Below are 20,597 nucleotides of genomic sequence, written 5' to 3' on the forward strand. Positions count from 1 at the left end.
GTTCGTAAATTCGACAAAACGACAAAAAAATATAAAGTAAATTTATTGCTCTTAAGAAAATGTCCAATATTCTAAGACTATAACCCTCCTCGTCAAGAATAGCTGTTATTCGCTGAGCAGTACTACTTAGAAGATGAAGTTCATAACCATGGGTTTGTTTCAGTAGTTCGTTATTGTACAATTTTCAGTAATATGTACTGAATAATTTACCAACAATTGAAAATAAATAATACATACAATATAGGAACAATATACAAAGTAAACACACTGGTTTAAAAAGACATTGCTTAGATGCATTTAGAATTAAATATAGATAATATCATTAATCATTATCATGAATACTTTTTAAGTTAATAACCACTAAGTATCACAACATAATATAATAAAATTCTCAAATTTTTTCAAATTTTTTAATACTTTGTGTAAGGATAACTTTTGCTAAGTAAAATTTACAGTAACTGGATAATTAGTTTTCTATAAGCAAATATAAAGGTAATTTAATAATAATAATAATAATAATAATAATAATAAAAATAATAATATCAAATTCACAATAATTTTTGTATTTTTATTATATTAAAAAAAAATTTTAAATGATAAATTTGAAACTAAACATCAAAAAAAAAAATTATAATAATAAATATTATTTTTTTAAATTAAATAGTAGTAGTAAAATTATGTTTTCACCTAAAAATTAGCTAAAAATGTACATATCACGAACATAACAATATTTTTTACTCGAAAAATTAAAAAAAAAACACAATGTTATATAATATATTTATATTACATAAGTATTTTGTACATCACAAGCAATTATTTTGTTTAACATTTTGTGAATCATAGATAATTGAATGCATATGCTTACATTAATTGAAGCTTTAAGTTTAACTTCTAAAAATCAGTTTATTTTCCAAAATGCGGTAAATAACTATTAACCCATTCGGTTACTGTACATTTCACACTAGTAAAACCAGGTTGAAATATTTAAAATTTATTCATAGTACTCTTGGATGAAATTACTCATCAGCTGTTTATGAATTATTATTGGAATAAAATTGTTCGATAGTAAACCATAATTTAAATGTGTACTTAATTTATTAAATAATAATAAATATCTCAAATAAAAAAATAATAATAAACTGAATGCTAAGTGATGAGATTAGCATAAGAATATAACATTCACATAATTATATTTTGATGATTAAGTTTTACAGTTATCGTTAATTCAAATTATACACTTAATTCAATAATAATACAAAACAACCAAAAAATTTGTATCATTTTTATTTGGGATATAAATAACAATATGATATTCAATATTACATCAAATTAAAATTGAAAAATATTTAAAATTAACGGTTATATTAAATTTAAAAAAAATAATAAAAATAGAAAGTACATATTTAGATTGAATTTTAACAGAGCAGTAATCTCACCCAAGTCATAAATATATTCTGAGTAACAAAATAATAATAATATAATAATAATAATAATAATAATAATAATTAAATAAATAGTATAATAATTTTATTATACGATCTGGACGAACCAAGTGCTTGAACTCAGAAAAAAAAATTTTAATTAAAAAAAATATACTTAAGCTCTTTATGGGCAGTTATAGGAAAAAGTAAGTGAGGTATTGATTGATGTGTTCCTGAACCAAAACTTAATTGAAATTAACATAAATAGATTTACATATATTTGTTTTTAATATAAAAGTTAATTGAAACGGTATTTTATTTAATTATTTACAGGAACTAATGTAGGGCGCATTTATTTTTATATATTATAAAAAATTACTACTTAGGTAACTTAAGTATTAATATTTTTTTGACATAAATAATTAAAAATTTTTGTTTAATAAGCAAACCAATCAAATAAAATCTATACTTCTGAGTCCTTTTTTCTTTTGAACAAGAGAACGTGAATGAATGTACTTTACTTGATAATTCTTTATCATGTACATTTATATATTATTTTTTACAAATAAAAAAGCAATAAATGAATATTATACTGTCTTACTGTCTAGTGTCAAGACTAGTGTCAACAATTGAAGCATCTTGGCATCATATTTTTTAATTGATCGTTGACGGAATGCACAGGTGACCAAATGCTAACAGTCTATTATATGTTATTTTAGTATGTTTTTTCTTTTAAAGATATAAGTATATTGTAACCTATTAATTTAATTACAAAAAAAAAAAAAAAAAAAGGAAAGAGATGTTTCAAAATTAAATACAAAATAATATTTAATGTTTTGGATAATGCAATCTCACGTAATGGTCGGAACGGGAACATTTAGGGCACTGTCACGCGAGTTAGAGTGCGAGGTGGCGCGTAACAGCGTGACAGCTTCTCGTTCAGAGCTGCATTTAACCACTGTTAGTCACTTAGGACGAGGAGTTTTCTTCTTTTTACGTTTAAAAAAACAACAACATCTATAAACAACATTTGGTTTAGATAAATTATTAAAAATGTATGCACAAAACTTTTTATCATACTTAGTGTCATCAACAATTTCCGTTTCAGCTTGTGCTGTAATAGGAGTATTGGAATGGCCAGCAGTTGGATCATCATTTGCCAATTCACCATTAGTCGAGCTTACCACCTTTAAGTATAAAATAAATACAAATAAATTATAATATTTAATAAAATAATTCTAGATTAAATTACTTGAACACTTCCATGACGATCAGCAGGGGTTAAGTTTCCTAATGTATGACCTGGAAGCTTTGAACCATCTTGCCAACCTTTTGTTCCAGACTGAAAATGTATAATAATTTAAATAATAACTCAAAAATATAACATTAATTTTATTTATAAATGTTTATTAGCATTTAATGAGAGATGACAATTTGTTACATAATTGCTTACATAAATTTACAGGAATGATTCTACTGGTATTAAATAAATAAAATGAATATTATATATATATTTATGGTTTGTACTATGTACAACGGTGTTAGCAGGATAAAAAAAATTGAATGGTCTTTAATGAAATTGATACCTTATTGATTAACAATAGACTATCATCATTATCATCACTGTAGACTGACATTTCGTCATTGTCCTTGCACATTAATAATAATACAATATGATTTGATTAACAATAATATAAAATGATTTAAATTAATAAATAATTGTACCTTGTTGCCTGCAACTTGTCTTTCTCTGTTTGGTGATAAAATAACTTCTTGACTGGACTGTATGGAACCAACCAATGTGCACTGCAAATACAAAAAAATATTAAGTATAATTATATTAAAGTCCAACAAATACTTAGGCATAATACTTAAAAAAAAAAAAAAACCATACTATTTTTAATGACCACTATAAATGTTATCTATGCGACTTACCAAATTGCTTTCAGATGTTTGAGGGCTTTCTTTGGTTATGTTGCGTATAACGCGAAGTATGTTAAACAAGCCACGTTTCTGATTTATAGCATAAGATAACACAAAAAAAAAATCATGCAGCATGCACAGAAAATATAAAAATAAAAGTAAAAAGATTCAAAATTATTATGTCTGTAAAGAAATAATAATTTCTTCAAGATATATTATACTGTCAATGCATAATAAAATAAAATAAAATGCTATTTTAAAATAGCAAAATTTATGAGCTCAAAATTAATAATAATTCTAGTTGTGGATTTTAATTTTAAATGTGTTATAAGCATTAGGTCTAACTAACAAATTTAATATTTATACTAATTTAATTCAAAATCATACAATATATAAGTAATGTAAACTTTTAAAATATCTAATAAGTGACATTTTAAATAATTTTTAAAATTAAATTAATATTAACTACACTTTTCTTTTCTTTTTTTGATTATTAATAATCATTTACTTTTCATAATTTTTAATTAGTTACTTATTACAATGGCAGAGGACTTGTAGCATTTGCATTTGTTCTGCACAATCACAAAAATAACAAAGTAGGAAATAGATATTGTTTTATGCTAAGATAAAGCTGATTTTTAAATTTTATTTAGCATATAAATGCATATTTTAAGTTTTTTATTTTGCTTTCAGAGCATATTCCTTTCATTTTATTATACTGATTGATACATTTCTTAATTTATTAATCATTTTATAAATAACTTTTCCCTCAATTTTTTTATTTCATTTAATAATATATATACAACCAAAATTGTAGGATTTAAATTTATTTAAAATCTTTATCATATAATATAAAATAAAGTGACAACAACTACACTTGTCTGTTTGGGGACGCATAGTACATTTATTTTAGAAATGCATAGTTTTTAATTAATGTTTTTGATATTCATGCATTAAAGTTATAACTCGTCAGAAATTAAATTTTTTTTTTAAATTTAAAAAAAGCACATTCTATAAAAAAAAAAACATAACATACCATTGTTTTGCCCGTCCAATCAAATTCAGAGTCATTAACATAACCTTTTTTCTCAAACAAATTTTTGAATAGTGTACGTAAATATTCATAATCTGGTGTCTCAAAGAAATCCAATCGTCTAACGTAACGTAAATACTGAGCCATTTCCTCTAAAAATATTTAAATTGATTAGAACTAAAACCATTTCATATACATCAATAAATACCGGGATATCCATCACACAAAACTTCTATAGGAGTGGCTCGTTTTGTATCACCAATTTTTTGATATCTTTCTTTGAGTGTATCAGCTTTTAAGCCTTGCCATGGTAATGAGCCCCGTAAAAAGTACATAAACATATGCCCAAGAGCTTCTAAATCATCTCGCCGACTTTGTTCTGTAAGAAATCATATGAACTTATTGTATATTATATATAAAAATATATAAAAAAAAAATTTTAACTAGTAAAAATCAATAAGAGGGGTAGCAGATAATATTTTAACTTCATCATTAAATTTTAAAAGTTTATAAACTTAAAATAAAATATATTATTATTTTATTAATTTGCTGTTAAGTAAAAACTTTTTAATAGTAATATTATGTTTTTCAATATACCAATACTTTAAATTTGTTAAGCATTGAATAATATTTAACATATTTTATACTATTAAACAAGTAATTATCAATAAATTCTTATTTTTATATTATTACTTAAGGTTCTTGAATAAATTGATGAACCTTACACAAAATTAATGGTTAAAAGAACCTGAAAAATATATATCTATTTAAAAAATGTAATAATTATATACCTTTTCCTAAATGTGTGTTTATACTCATATATCTCGCTGTACCAGTTAAACTTTTATGTTCCCGGTATGGTATATGTTTATTTGTTTCTAAATCTATGTATTCTTTAGCTAAACCAAAATCTATAATAAAATATTATTAATATTAATTAAAATAGCTTATGAATGTAAACAAATTTGAAACTTGTATTCCAAATTTCTTCAATAAAATATATCGTAATACCTATAATATGAATAGTTTTATCCTTTTTTGTTGAAGTGCGGCCAATGAGAAAGTTTTCTGGTTTAACATCTCTATATATAAGATGTCGACCGTGAACATATTCTATCCTGTGCAACTATAAAAAAAATACAAAAAAATAGTTAATTACTATACCAAAAACTGTAATCAAAACAAGAAAATTAGATTTTTTATCATCAAAAAAATTAATACATAACAATTACCAATTGAGTGGCAATCATGAGAACAGTTTTGAGCGAAAACTCACGCCCACACATATCAAATAAGTCCTCAAGACTGGGACCAAGGAGTTCCATGACTAAAGCATTATACTTGCCACATGGACCAAAAAAAAATACTTCTGGTATGCCATCTGAGAAGAAAGCAGGAGCTGTGGAATTAAACAAATATTGTTATGTTAATACAAGTTAAAAATTTAATAAATTTTATATTTCTGCTATCAGTGTTTTAACACTAATAAAAATAAAAAATAAATAGTATCTTTATCTTTACCATGAGATCCAAGTAATTTATAAAAGCGATATTCCAAATGCAATTGAGGCGCTTTGGATTTCATTGGCTCCTAAGATATATGAAAAAACAAAATAGAAAATTAATTAAACTAAACCTATTTAAGTTATTGAATACACAAATATCTACTACCTAGCCATTATTTAAATTGTGCTGCTTTATTAATTATAATAACATGGTTCTTACCATTTTTATTGCCACATGTTCGTTTGTATATAAGTTTTTTCCTGAAAAAATAAAAATAGGTATTATACAATATATAATACACAAAATAATTAAACATTAAAAACCATGTTAGTTTTGAAAATTATTTTGGTATGGTGTTTTTTTATAACTTATAAATTATGTGAAACTAGTCAATAGAATTATTAATACTAACGTAAAGTTAAAATCACAGGTATATCACATTTAAAACAGTTAATTATTTAAATTAATTTTAAAATATTATTTAAAGATTATGAATAAATATTTGTCATTTCATTTTAAAATATCAAAGGTCCTTTAATAAATAATCTTTAATATTATTATTCATAAGTTTTTTGTTATTATTAAATTAAATATAAATTTTCCTAAATTAAAAAATTATACTTAAAATATTTTACACGAAAAACAGTTTAGGTTATGTATTTAGTAGACATCTTAGTCACATATTATTATTTGAGACAAGAAAATAATTCTTTTTATAAGAAATTATCAATCAAATATTAGACAATAAGATATTCATTATATATTTCATTTTCAAAGATATAGATGAATTTTAAGTATAGTTAAATGAGTTTTTGAAGAACTAAGATTCCACCTTGGTGCTTGCGAGTTGTGACTATAATTCAAAATCAAATTACCAAGCATAGAAACTTTATGACCAACTATAAAATTATCTTTATAATTTCTTTCCAGTAATTAAAAACTATTAATGTCTAACTTGAAAGATTTTAACCTTTTTTTATATATATACAACAAACCTAATTAAAATATGTTTTGACATTGCCAGTTGTTTGGAGGTGGATAGAGACCTAATAAGATTGAAAAAAGAGAATAATGATTTTATTTCATCAATAAATTTACTGATTTCCTTACAAGAACTATAGGTAGAATCTTGGAGTTCAAGATAAATTTGACTGTCTGATTCAAAAAGTTGGACAGGCCTAAAATTGGAGACCTTTAGGCTTTAGTATAACTTAACAATTATTTTGCATAAAATATTTTAAATTTAGAGTAGATTTATCTTTTAGTTTAAAATATTAATAGATATTATTACACTGCCTAATACAATAATATAATTTACGGATTTAAAAAACTATAAATTATAATTAAACATTTTAACATAAAAAAAGGTTGACATTAACTTGCATTTTGTAAGTAAAAATAAAAATTATACTAATATTAAAATAGGCTTAAATATTATTGACTAAAGGGAAATGTATTTACCTGGCAAAGGGTCTTAGGGTTAGTTGGTAAACAATTATTGCAGTAAAATAATATGTCCAAATAAGGCATAAATATTAAATAATGATCATTTCAATTGTTTTTTTTTTTCATATAATACATAAACGAACAAAAATAGTTTCAATTAAACATATTGATATATATAATATTTACAGAATATATTAAAAATACACAATTTTATGAAACTAAATTAAAATCAACATACCTACCTATAGCCTACTATTGTTGTAACTTAATTTTAATTAGTAACATTATTATGGTTTATACAACCCATCACATTAAAAAAATACCAAAGACAAATACTATGTAACTCAGAAGGTTTTGGATCAAAAAAATATTGCCAACAAAAGTTATAGTTTAATTGATTAAAGTAACTATTTGATTCTCAAAAATCGCTTGATATAGAAAGTATACACAGTTTCTACTTTTTTTCTTAATGCAGCTAGTTCTAGCACTGTGTTTTTAAAATTAATATTCAATTGTAATAAAATAAATATGATAACATTTTGACTTACTAGTTCTTTTATTAATTTAATTTGAATTTTAATAACTGCTTAATTTATAGTATTTATGATTCATAGTAATTATCAATAAATATACTTGTAATGTTATTTTTTTAATTGTTAATTTATTCTGTCAATTGGGATATTTTAAAATAATGTTCCCATTAACTTATAAAATTACTAAAAATACAGCTTTGCCTCCTCCTCTATAGACTCATCATTTAGTAAACATAACTGATGAGTGATGATCAGACACTCTGTTTCAAATAAAATGACATACATTTGAGCACGGTGGGGGCATGACTATGGGGATTTTTATACTATTCTAAATACTCAATTCTTTTTTTTAATTAATGTTTTTAGTTACAATGCCAAATTATTGAACATTAAATAATATTTTAAAAACTTTTTTGTATTATAGAGAAATACATGGGTACAAATTACTGAATTACTAACCTAACCAAACAATTCATACTAATCTCATTTTATAATACTTATTGTTCTTGTTAAACTCTTTAATCGATTTCATTGAATTGTATTTACTTTTCAGAATTATATATTTGCATAAATAGGTTTATGTAAATGTGTAATAATATTATTTATTAGTAACAGAAACTAGAACGAACAAAAATAATACATTTGATAATTCAGACTTTGTGATGTAACCAAAATCTTGAAAGGTTTCACCCCCAAACTAGGTAATGTGTCAGAAATATTCCAATAGTAAATGGTGTAAATAAAATGTTAGCTGGTTATAAAGCTATGTATGAAAAATATAAATGATGACAAACATACAATGTAAATGTTTGCATCAAGTCCTGGTCTTATTCTCTTGATCTTTATAAACAATGTCAACAAGGTAAATAAAGTAAGCAATAAGGACAAACCTTATCAATCATAGATAGATTATATTCTGAAAATATAACAAAATTATAATTTATGAATGTATGTATATAGTATATGGAAATCTCTTTTTAGATCAAAATAAGTTTTAGCAAGTTATCTTGAACTCTAGAAATAATAATTATTTTATTATATACTTACAAATATTGTAATTGAAAAATATTTTCAATGATTGTTAATTGATGGATTGATGGATATTTAGTAATATAATTTATACACTTTATATACCAACCTTATATTTTATGGTATAAAGAAAAACATAATTTATTGTTTAAATCTTACATAATTATTGATTACGTTAGATTAAATTAAATTAATGAAAATCTTAGTATAAAGAATTCATTTTTTAATTTTGTTTTCTTATAAAGTAATAAAGCTATGTAAGCAAATTAAGTTTTAAGGGCAATAATAACTTAAATGAACCATCATTTTTTAAATACTTATTAAATAGATTTTTTTTCAATAGAAAATAAAAAATATATATAACCACCAATAAACCAAAAAAATAATTTTTTATTTCTAATTTATTTTTTTTAGCTGTTTAAATTTAAAAATATATTTTTTATTATTTTAATTCACAGTCTACATTTTATTGACAATTTAAATATCATCTAAAGCCAACGATAATTTTAATACTCAATCAGTAAAACCCAGAAACCTTATTTATTCAAAAATGTTTAGCATGTATTTCCTTCATACAATAAATACCCTTTTTATAACTTATAATAATAGTTTATTCATTTATTTGATAAGAATATTTTTACTGAAAATTTCTTAATATTGGTTATAGTTACTAGTAAAATAAATAAGAACTATATTTAAGTCATATAGAATAACATTAGAAATTAAAATTGAAATAGAATCAATAAATACAACAAAACTTAAAAAAAATGTTACGGGTCACTTTGCTAATGTTTAAAAGGATTAATAAAACAATCCTTTTATTATGAGTTCAAGTATAATTTAATATATTATTCTAAGTATATACATAGGTAATGTATTTATATTTAATCCAAAAAAATAATAGAATAATCCACTTTAAAACATTAAAATTTTAAATATTTTGTAATATAAAATATATAACTAAATATTGTTTAGTAATTACTAATAAAAACCACTTTTAATGTAATGTTTGAAACATTAATATTGAATATAACAGTAACAATGGCCATTGCTTTAAATTCTAATCTTAATACTCTATAGTAAGAGTTTTCGACTTATGGCCAAACAAATTAATGTTTTGAAAATAATATATTAGTTTTCATTGTTTTTAATTTATTACTAAAACATTTAAAAAAAAATTTGGAGACTACTGTTTTAAAAACTATACAGCTAAAACTACAAGTTTAAACAATTAGAAAAAGTAATAGATAAGTACTTTTAATTAGATCTTAAATATTTTAAAATAAACATTATTTGACTTCAGAATTCTACCATGAAATAGATATAGATAACCTTCAATAATATTCTTAGATCTTATTATATAATAAAACATCAAATAGTAACATTAAGTTTTATTATTACATTTTTTTTTTGTTTGTATAGTACTAATTTGGGAGTAGGCCTAAAGGCATAAGTTTGTACGCCTATTTGGCAGAATTTCTAGTTGGGCACCCGTAGGTTTCTGCCATGTTCAATAGAGGGGTGATGGCCTAGCCCCTTAAACAGTTGCCCAAAGAGAGATGCCGCCCGTGGCCAGGGTACGAACAGGCGCCAGTATGTGTCAAAGCCGATGCTATAGCCTACTTGGACACTCCGTTCTTAAATTTAAAAATTATAATGCTATGACTATACATGCAATATGCATCTAAGTAAAATATAAGTATATAATTTACAATAAGTTCATGAAAATTAATTTTGTTAAAGACTATAAGTATGACAGTCATTTTCTTTACGCTTATAGATATTTGTGGGATAATAAAAAATTACCTATCTGCCCAAAATATCTAGGAGGAACTAGATGAATTTTTCAATTGATATATAGAGCTACTTGACAGTTATGAACCACTTCAAACAACAATTTAAACAGAAATTAAATTGTTAACCACTGTTAAAGCATAATTATTAGATTTCTTGCTTCTTACAAAAGCCAAAATTGTATGTCTTACTAGATGCATATTATATGTATAGACATAGCATACCTATTTTATATTCAATAATTTTATGTATTGACAACTTTAGAGAATTTAAATTTAAGAATAGTTTATGCAAAAAATTTAAATTATCACAAAAACATAAACATGCTGATTAAATGAATCAGAGATAACTTTGATAAAATTATCCCGAATAGTTTTAAATTCAATTATGAATAAAAAAATTAATAATTTTAAATAGTATAATATAAGGTATTATTTAATAATATTGCATAAACATAAGAAAGAACCAACATATTCCTAAATATAACTTATACAATATAAATTAAATGCAAGAACATTATAAAATATGTTAGTTAGAAATGTATAATATGAGTAATCTCAAAAATAATAAATAGATATAATCCAGTTAACTTATGTATGATGAAAACTATAAGGACACTTATAAAAAAAACCCAATATTTAATGCATAACTAAAATAATATTTTATACACACTTCTTTCATAAATAAAGAAATTTATAATTTTTTTTCAGTAGTAACCTCGAGTAATACATTATATTTCTAAAAATAATATGCATAGACGACATTTGTTAATAATTTAATGTAGCATTATATATTTATACATATATCATCAGGAATAACCTAATACTTAAGAGTCCTAAAGGTTATTGTATAAGTTTATACAATTTTGAGATAGGTATAAATTATTATTATACTTTATTATGAACTGTAATTTATTCCTTGTACAATCTTAGATAAGATTAGGTAATAGGCAGTTTGTCAGGTACCTAATTGTTATTTCTTACTTTTACTATTTCTACTAGGCATGCAATATGTGGTAATTATAATTAGGTTCAGAACTTAATACATTTGAATATATATTATTTTCTAGTATGTTACTTGGTTATAGAAATTTGATTTCTGAATTAATAAAGAATGTAATGGTGCAATTTTTATTTTTCCTTATTGTCATTTTTGAATACTTATATTTGATAATTTGGTCATTTAATGCATCTGTATACTTTCTATTAAAATATATTGTAGTTTCATTATTTTTTTTAGAAAATTCAAAACATATCGAAAATAAATAACTAATATGGAAATGGTTAACCTATTTTTCCTTTGAATAACTGTCAAATTACTTTATTCTTAAAATCCTGAATTGGTCATATAAATGCACATACAAATATAATTGTAATTTACCTGCTTTATAAAGCAAAAGATAAATTTGTTAGCTACATTGTATTTATTGTAAGATAATTGATTGTGTCATTGTTTTATAATATTTTTTGTAGAAGGGTGCTAGCTGCTAAGTAGTAGTAAATAATGTATTTTTCAATTAACGGATAAGTCTTAATATTGCTTTCTATCTTATTTTTACAATACTAAAAATCGGTAAAACAGACATTTAAACATAATTTTACTCTGCATTTTTAAGAAATTAATTTAATAGAATTTTCTCGGGGATTTTATTGTAATTTTTTGAAACATTTTATAACAAAAGGCTTATTACTAATAATTGTATTATTGTACTTTATTTAATCTAGGTAAAATATCTAAATTATAAAATGACATCAAAATTAAATAAAAAATAAACAAATAAACCAAGTGTGCATAAAAAAAATAAAAATAACCAATTATTCTTGAAGTGTTTTAAAATAGTTGATAGTAATATAAATTATTGGATTTTGGAACTAGATAAAGTTTTGTATATCTTCTCCTTTTTAAAGTCTATTCATTAGAATTATTAAATCAAAATATTTAGAGGAGCCAAGACACCTAACCAACTTAGAAACAAATAATTTTTAAGATATAATACAGTCAAATTGTTTTAAGTGTTGGATGGCTTCAATGATTTTAAGGGTAGTTATGTACGACTAACCCCTAAAATAAGTATTAAACTAGATTATAGTATGTCTTAAATTAGCCAATTATAAATTAAATTAATTATAAGTGATAACATTTTATTTTAATTAAGATTAAATTGTCTTAAATGTCTGGTTTCAAAACTAAACAAATATTTTCAAATGGTTAATTATCTTCAATGATTTATTGATTAATTAAGTTTGTAAATAAACACAAATATCTACATTACCAGAAAAAAAATCTTATAATTATTCAACCCTGATATGGTTATGCCTACATTAAATTCAAATTTTATGTCATAAACTCTATCAAACTCTACATTCCAATAGTGAACTATAGGTGCATTGAAATACAAAGATTACCTAAACATTTAGTTTCTTTCTTTATGCCAATAATCAATATACCTAATACATTTGTACCATATTATTTCAAAACAACAATAAATAGACCAATCTAAATAATATGTATGTCATTAAGCAGTATATAGTGATATTTATAATATTCTATTTACCAAGTCTTAGTTCCCCAAAATTTCCACAGCCAATCTTCTTGCCAACACGGAAATTGGGACCAACCATGAGTACACTAGAGTTGGCTGATGATGACAAGCCATGTCGTCCGGCAACTGCTGAATGCATTGCCCTCGATCCAGTGGATTTTCCACCGCGCTTGTCATCCTTACCGTTTTGTTCCTTCTCCCGGTCCCTTTTCTGCATGGCACCTGATTGTATATATTCCTCAACGAAAATTGGCCAATTTTAGCTCATTGTACGCCAAAATTTATTATAATTCCCTGACGTTCACACGTTGTGACCCAAGACAATAAACACTGTTATCATTGCATTAATTTTTTTTACAGAAATTTAATTCGCAAACCGAAACAGAACGCCGGTTTTATGACTGCATTCTTCTTGTTTAACTATAGACTAATTAAAAAACAATAGTTATATTAAAACATACGGTTAACCGTGTTGAAATTGGATAAAATTGAAAACGAAACAATTGCAGCTGAAACTCTCCATTTTTTGTGACTGATTAAAAAAATTATATATATATTACATAAAAGTGTGTGTGTATGTATATTCATATTACATATATACATTCACTAAACATGTGTTTCGGTATCAATTGCACTAGAGGGCAGTAGTATCGCCGAGTACAAAGAGAATACAATTTAGTTATACACAATTTTTTTTTTTTTTTTTTACTACTTTAATTCTGAAAAATCAACTATCTTATTATTCAAGTTTACAGGCTTTTACTAATTACTTTTCTACATTATGTACTATTTCAGCTATTTTTCATATTTCGTCGTAGTCACATATTATTATCATTCCTACTGATAAATTAATAATTATTATTTTTTTGTGTCCAACACTGACGTCTCATGTCTATTTACGAGCGGCGTTGATCTGGCTCAGGATTGAACACCGGTCGATGTCCCGTACAAATTTAAATAAAATTACATTTTAATACAATTTAACAATTTATAATAATTTTATTATTAAAAAAAATATATTTAAAATCAAGTATGGATAGTATCGTAATTTTCGACAATATCGATTTTCTTTTTAGGTGTAGGTAAGGAGTAAAACGAATAACCGTAATTACTTATAATGCTCACAAAATGTTTATATGTTTATATCATCATTTTATATTTGTGAAATTTTTTTTTAATATTTCGGCTATTTATAGGTGGGGGTGCATAGGCAGAGATCGGGGGGGGACTTATGGGGGCTTAGCCGCCTCAAAATAAATAATTTGAAGTTAAAGCCCCCTTAACAATATTAAACAAACAATACCGTCATTTTGTACAGTTTGTAGAATTTTTATCATTATTTTATATTCTTATATCCACAATTATATAAATGTACCTAGTACAGTGGTTCTCAATATTTTTAGTACCATCACGGCCCAAATTTACCCTGAAAAATCTTTCGCGAACCAAATGGTTTGACTTTTCAAAAAATAGTTATAAAAAACAAAATTTGTATTACATAAATATGTATAAATTTGTAATATATATATTTAGTATTTTATCGGTTTATAATTATAACCAATTTATTTTTATAAATGTACTTTTAATAATGAGGTGTATGCGAAATATGTGCTTGTTTTCTGTTATGGTTAAGTACAGCATTGACATCATAATTCAAAAAATTGTTCACGACTCACTAAAAATTGACTGACGACCCACCAATGGGCCGCGACCCACACTTTGAGTCTTGAGAAACGCTGACCTAGTACATTACATACATACAATTTACCAATTTATTATTTACGGTAACATACCGAACAATTAAGATATTATTATTGGTGCTATTAAAAAGAATATTTCACCTCAAGTATTTCCTAATATCTTTATAAAATGATATAGGTAACTTGCTTGTTCTGCTACGTGCGAAAGAAGTTTTTCTGCTATGAGGAAAATAAAAACGTGGCTATAAACATCTATACATCAAAAAAAAATTTAATGAATTTTCAATATAATATATTGAAAAAGATAAGACTAAAGCTTTAAGTAATGAAGCTATTTTAAATACTTTTAACAAAAAATGTAATAGAATAAAAATAAATCAAGTTAAAAATGGTAATAGTATTTTATTAATTATTCTTTTTTTTTATGTTTGTAATTATTTAAGTTATTATGATAACGAGAACATTTGTTATGAGTGATTTAATGTAAAAATTAGTTTGTTAGGGGTGTGGGGGCAACGCCCCCACGGGTCTGTTTGGCAACAAATATTTGAGCCCCCCTCAATATTTCACAGGATTTCCGCCTATTAGGTGGGGGAATTTTTCAATCTTTTTAATTTTTTTCTAAAAAGGTTGAATAAAAATTATTCATATAATCATATGGTAGAATTGATTGACAAATTAAAAAGTTTTTCTTATATTATACCTATCTGTATAAAAATAATAAAAATACATAGGTGTAATTTTTTATGGATTAAAAGTTAAAATTATGATAAAATTCGTAGAAATCGCAAAAAAATAAAAAAAAAAATGGCAAACTATTTTGTAGTTAGAAATTCAAAAAAACATATTTTTATTTATACAAGTTTTTAAGATTTAATAACGCGATACCTAATAAAATTATAGTCATAAGTAATTTATATTGGAATCATAAAATCTAAAAATATATAAATTCAATTATTGTCTATAATATATCTAAACACATTTTAAGTTCAAATTTAGATGAAATTATACTTATTTAAACGATAAATAACGATGTTTATTATTTTATTAGAATTCAAAAATATTAATCGTGGGGTTTTAAAACTATTGCGTCCATTATTATTTTTATGAATTTTACTATATGCAATGGCATTTTGTATTTATTTTAATATATTTAATATATTATCTATTGACTATTTATAATATGAAATTAATTTTTATTACTTTATGATATTATAACAGAAAGATGTTAATACATGTTGAGTTACCTATACCTATATAAAGTTGATATAAACAAATATTATAATAAAATAATAAATGCAATATTTTCGGAAAAAAATTATATCAACCCACCGTAGGTATATCTAATACTGTAATGTAGTCTGTAAGGGAAAAATAAATGTTTTAAATAACTTATACATCATATTGTTATCATGAAATATATAATACTTGGTGCTAGTTATGTTAACCGACTCCACTTGGAAATGTTTTTCGTATACCTATGTAAAATAATACATACTTATATGGCTATATTGATATATCATTGAATACAAATTTAACACACACATAACCGTGACCTACTCGTCCCACTCGATACCTCTAATGTATTGAACAATTTAAACAGCGGTACCCACTTACCTACCTTTAAGATTCTGAGGGGAGCGATGAATGTATTGATTTTACAATGATGTGTGTTTATTCTATCATCACCTTTTGGGATAGTAAAAATGCTCCATATTATTCAAAAATGGAAATAGCCAATATAGTAGGAAATTGGATTTAGTTGGTAGTGTTGGTACCTACTCATTCAAAAGTGAAAAATTCCCATTAATATTTTACGATCGGGGATAAAATTTTTTTTTTAACAAACTGGAATTTTAACACAGATTTAACTTTCATAAAAATCTATTTTTTTTTTTTATAACTCGAGAATGTAACACCAGTACACCCCAGTTACTTAAAATTTTTACTAAATGTTTATATTATCATTTTCTATTTACCATACAATTTTTTTTCTGTGAATGTCGATTAAAAATTATTTACAGGTTATATAATATTTCAAAAACATTTAAATTATTTGATAGTTTGATATTCATAAAAATTATATTTAGTTTTAAAATGTATAGTACAAGGTTCTTTACAAGATTTTCAGTATAGGTAAAGAAAATAAAATTCTATTAGAAAGCCAAATTAATTTATCGGGGCATTAGAAGTTCAATTTTTTAAGACGATAATATTATTGGGTAGGTATATACTTATATTCACCCGTAAAATAATCATAACCTATCCTCAAACAATATTAAAAATACAAGCACAATTTTTTTTATAACCAACCTAGAATTTTGACAATTCTAGTCAAGTATATTTTGTATAAATTGTTGATATGAAAAGAAATTTTTTTATTTATTTTTAAAAATAAAAATTAATTTGCTACCATAAAACCACCGCCTTAGTATAAAATTGAAGTATTTTTATTATTGTCCCAAAAGGATTTAAAAAAATAAAAAAACACATTATTATTGTAAAATCAATACATTTATCGCTCCGCTCAGAATTTAAAATAAGTTTCAGTTACAATTCAGTGGCGGATTAACCACTAGGGTCGTGAGGCTCGAGCCTTGGGCGGCAACTTGTAGGGGGCGGAAAATTTGGTATGTTATTTTATTTTTATTCTCAAAAAAATAAAAATTGAACCATTACTATTTTTCACACCCGGGGCGGCTATAACCGATTAACCATTACTCTTCGACGTTAGACCATTTAAACTACGATCCTTGGATAGTATTAAAAAAAGGGTGGCTGTAAACACTGAGTGTGCCTCAGGTTGCAATGAAGGTTAATCCGCCACTGAGTTATTTAATTTATATTGAATTGAAACTTTGTTATTATTAGAATAATATAAATAATATATTAATGGTTCATACTTCATAATATGTGTCTTTTACAGTAAAATACGGAAATATGTGTGCGACTTAGTCCTCCGATCCAAGTCGAATACCTATTTGTATTTAGTACATTTACTATTTACTTTTATGAATTTTACATTCAATATAATTTTAGTATCAACAACTCACAGGCTACAATAGAAAAAACAAATATAATCTATAATTATTTGGTATAATCGCAGAATAATATGGTAAATTGGTATAATACTATAACGAGATAAACAGTGAATACTTATTAATTATTATAACCAAATTCATCTAATTATCAAACGGTTATTTGATTAAAAAAAATAAATAAAAAGGCGGTTGTTTATTTTCTGTTTATCAATATTTGATGTTGGGCGTCAACATTTTAATAAAATAAATAAATATGTATATTTTTTTATTATGCCTACATCATAATGCTGAAATTTTAAGATAAATGTCTTCATCAACATATAATATAGTATTCATAAGCAATGACAGTTGTAATACAATACTTATTTAGTTGTGCACTTAATATTCACAATATTATTTTAATATTTGATGATTGGATCATAGGTTAAGTTAAATACAATTTATAGTTGGATTATTATATTGGTTTTAAAAAAAATATTTATTTTGAGATACCTTTTTTTTTACATAATACATAAATGATTAATACAATTAGAAATTTATATTAAATGAGAAAATTTGAAACCAATAAAATAAATGTTGAGAGTAGGAAATAGTACAGTTAACTCTATTATTAACAGGATTGGGTGGCACAGCAACAGTGAATAATCAAGTTTACTGCATTTAGCTTTGCAAAGGGAATAGAAATCAAATTTTGATAAACAGAAAAATTGTATTTTTGTCTGACTGAAAAAATGCATCAAACTATTTTTGCAAGCTATAATATTTTTGGTAGCCATAGTTACAACTATAAAATTAGTTTATTCGACATAAAATAAATGTACAGAGAATGGATGTTAGAGTTGGATTATACTTACTTTGTTTCTCTTACATAAATTCAAACCAATGAAATATGGGGTTATTTATTTTAATTTAAATTATATGCATATAAACTTGCATTTAAAAAGAATATTCCAAGTAAATACCTTGATTATAGTGAATGTAAATACAGCAACAGTCATATAGTATGCGGTCTACCGCAAATAAATAAATTAAAAATTATATCGTATTATAGTATATCATTATTTTCAATAATTAAAAAATTTGTTTGTCAAAAAAATTGTTTTTAAGAATGATGAATATTAGGTTGTTTTATGTTCATTCGGTGTAGCAACAATTTAAATTACATAACCTATACGTAGGTATAAATTCATAGCACTTTCACACTTAAGACATTCAGAATTTTCATTATTTGCTAATTAAAAAATTTGTGGTGACTCGTCACTACTTATAATTAAATAAAAATCTTTTGCCAACATATTGAGTGTATGACTATGTATATTGTAGTGTCGTGCAATATGTGACATACTGAGCACATACTTTTACAAAATGTCGAAGTATTATTATCAAGTCATAAAGTATAAGGCCATAAAGATAAAGTGTTCATCAAAGAAAAATATTAAGCTGTATCTAGCTAAACTTAGTCCCGTGTAAGAACTGACCGGTCGCAAGTAGACAGCATCCTACAGCGGCCGATAGAACAAGTATGCTGGTAGACCGAATATTATATGACAGCCAATACAGCAGTGTGCCAATGTATATTTCAAGTTACAAAGGTTATTAAAAAGTGATATTATAATTGTTTTCTTCGAACACGAGTCTTACCCATGTAAATTTGATAATGGGCAAGTAGTTTTATCTTTATTTTTATGAAAAACTCCTAAATTAACTTCAATAGTATAAAATCAGTGTCACAATTTTTATCCAGGGGTTATAAAAAGTTGTGGTCTTCAACAATATTATAATGTATTAATGAATGTATAATATCAAAACAGATCATGATGAAATTTAATACAGTAGAATCCGCTTAATCGGGACACATTGGGTGGTAACCTATTTGTTCCCATTATCCGACTGTCCCGATTAATCGAATAACTAATAAACCTATACATTCGTTCGGGACTATGTCCAATCTGTCCCCTTTATGCAGTGTACCAAATAAGTGGATTCTACTGTATTACAAAAACCTTCGGGTTATAGAATCATTGAATACAATTAATTCATGAAAATGTTTAAAAGAATTAATACATTTTACCATTTTATATTATGATTTATTCAAAACAAATAATACATTTGTTTAAACATAAAAAAGTTAACACAATTTCTTAAATTAATACGAAAAAACCTTTAATTAGAGTGGCTAAATGTTAAAATCATTACCTGAAAAGCTCTGAAGTTTTCAAACAATGTAATTATATTTTGTATTTCTGCTAATAAATATAATTATTTAATAATTTAACTGAGTGTTATCAGATTGAATAGTTTTACATGATAAAAAAAATTTCAAATTTAATCAACCATACCATTTGTTTTATAACCAATTGTATAATTAGTACATATATTATATTTATTTTTACATAACCAAAATTATATAATAATAATAATTTATTAAATTTTAAAACTAAAAGTTCACACCAAACAATGGATTCTATTTAATGACATCAAAGCAAACACAAGATAGCACTACTATTTTCTTCCATAAATTATAGTGAAATAGCTTCAGACTGAATAATAAAACATTTAATTACTAAATATTGTATAATACCATTCATAACAAGTAAATTGATTTTCATTAATTTAGTCAAAACATATA

General features: G+C 24.2%; 1 protein-coding gene across 1 annotated transcript; it reads right to left on the bottom strand.

The window, feature by feature from the left end:
• Positions 1-763: 763 nt before the first annotated feature.
• LOC132920737 (casein kinase I) lies at positions 764-13,771 on the bottom strand. Its single transcript, XM_060983379.1, has 12 exons — positions 13,240-13,771; positions 6,103-6,143; positions 5,899-5,968; positions 5,610-5,776; positions 5,389-5,503; positions 5,169-5,288; positions 4,586-4,756; positions 4,381-4,529; positions 3,147-3,227; positions 2,674-2,763; positions 2,502-2,608; positions 764-2,438 (listed from the first exon to the last, which is right to left on the bottom strand). The coding sequence occupies exons 1-12, from the start codon at positions 13,442-13,444 to the stop codon at positions 2,387-2,389; spliced, it is 1,368 nt and encodes a 455-aa protein (XP_060839362.1). The 5' UTR covers positions 13,445-13,771; the 3' UTR covers positions 764-2,386.
• Positions 13,772-20,597: the final 6,826 nt, after the last annotated feature.

This window comes from Rhopalosiphum padi, chromosome 2 (assembly GCF_020882245.1).
Source record: "Rhopalosiphum padi isolate XX-2018 chromosome 2, ASM2088224v1, whole genome shotgun sequence".
NCBI lineage: Eukaryota > Metazoa > Arthropoda > Insecta > Hemiptera > Aphididae > Rhopalosiphum > Rhopalosiphum padi.

What these genes read in the sequence shown, in the direction of transcription:
- LOC132920737 (XM_060983379.1), bottom strand. Translation starts at nt 13,444, where the DNA reads ATGCAGAAAAGGGACCGGGAGAAGGAACAAAACGGTAAGGATGACAAG. An exon ending in AAACACACATTTAGGAAAAG is followed by an intron (nt 4,757 to 5,168) that starts GTATATAATTAT and finishes GATTTCTTACAG; the next exon opens with AACAAAGTCGGCGAGATGAT. An exon ending in TTTGTGTGATGGATATCCCG is followed by an intron (nt 4,530 to 4,585) that starts GTATTTATTGAT and finishes AAATATTTTTAG; the next exon opens with AGGAAATGGCTCAGTATTTA.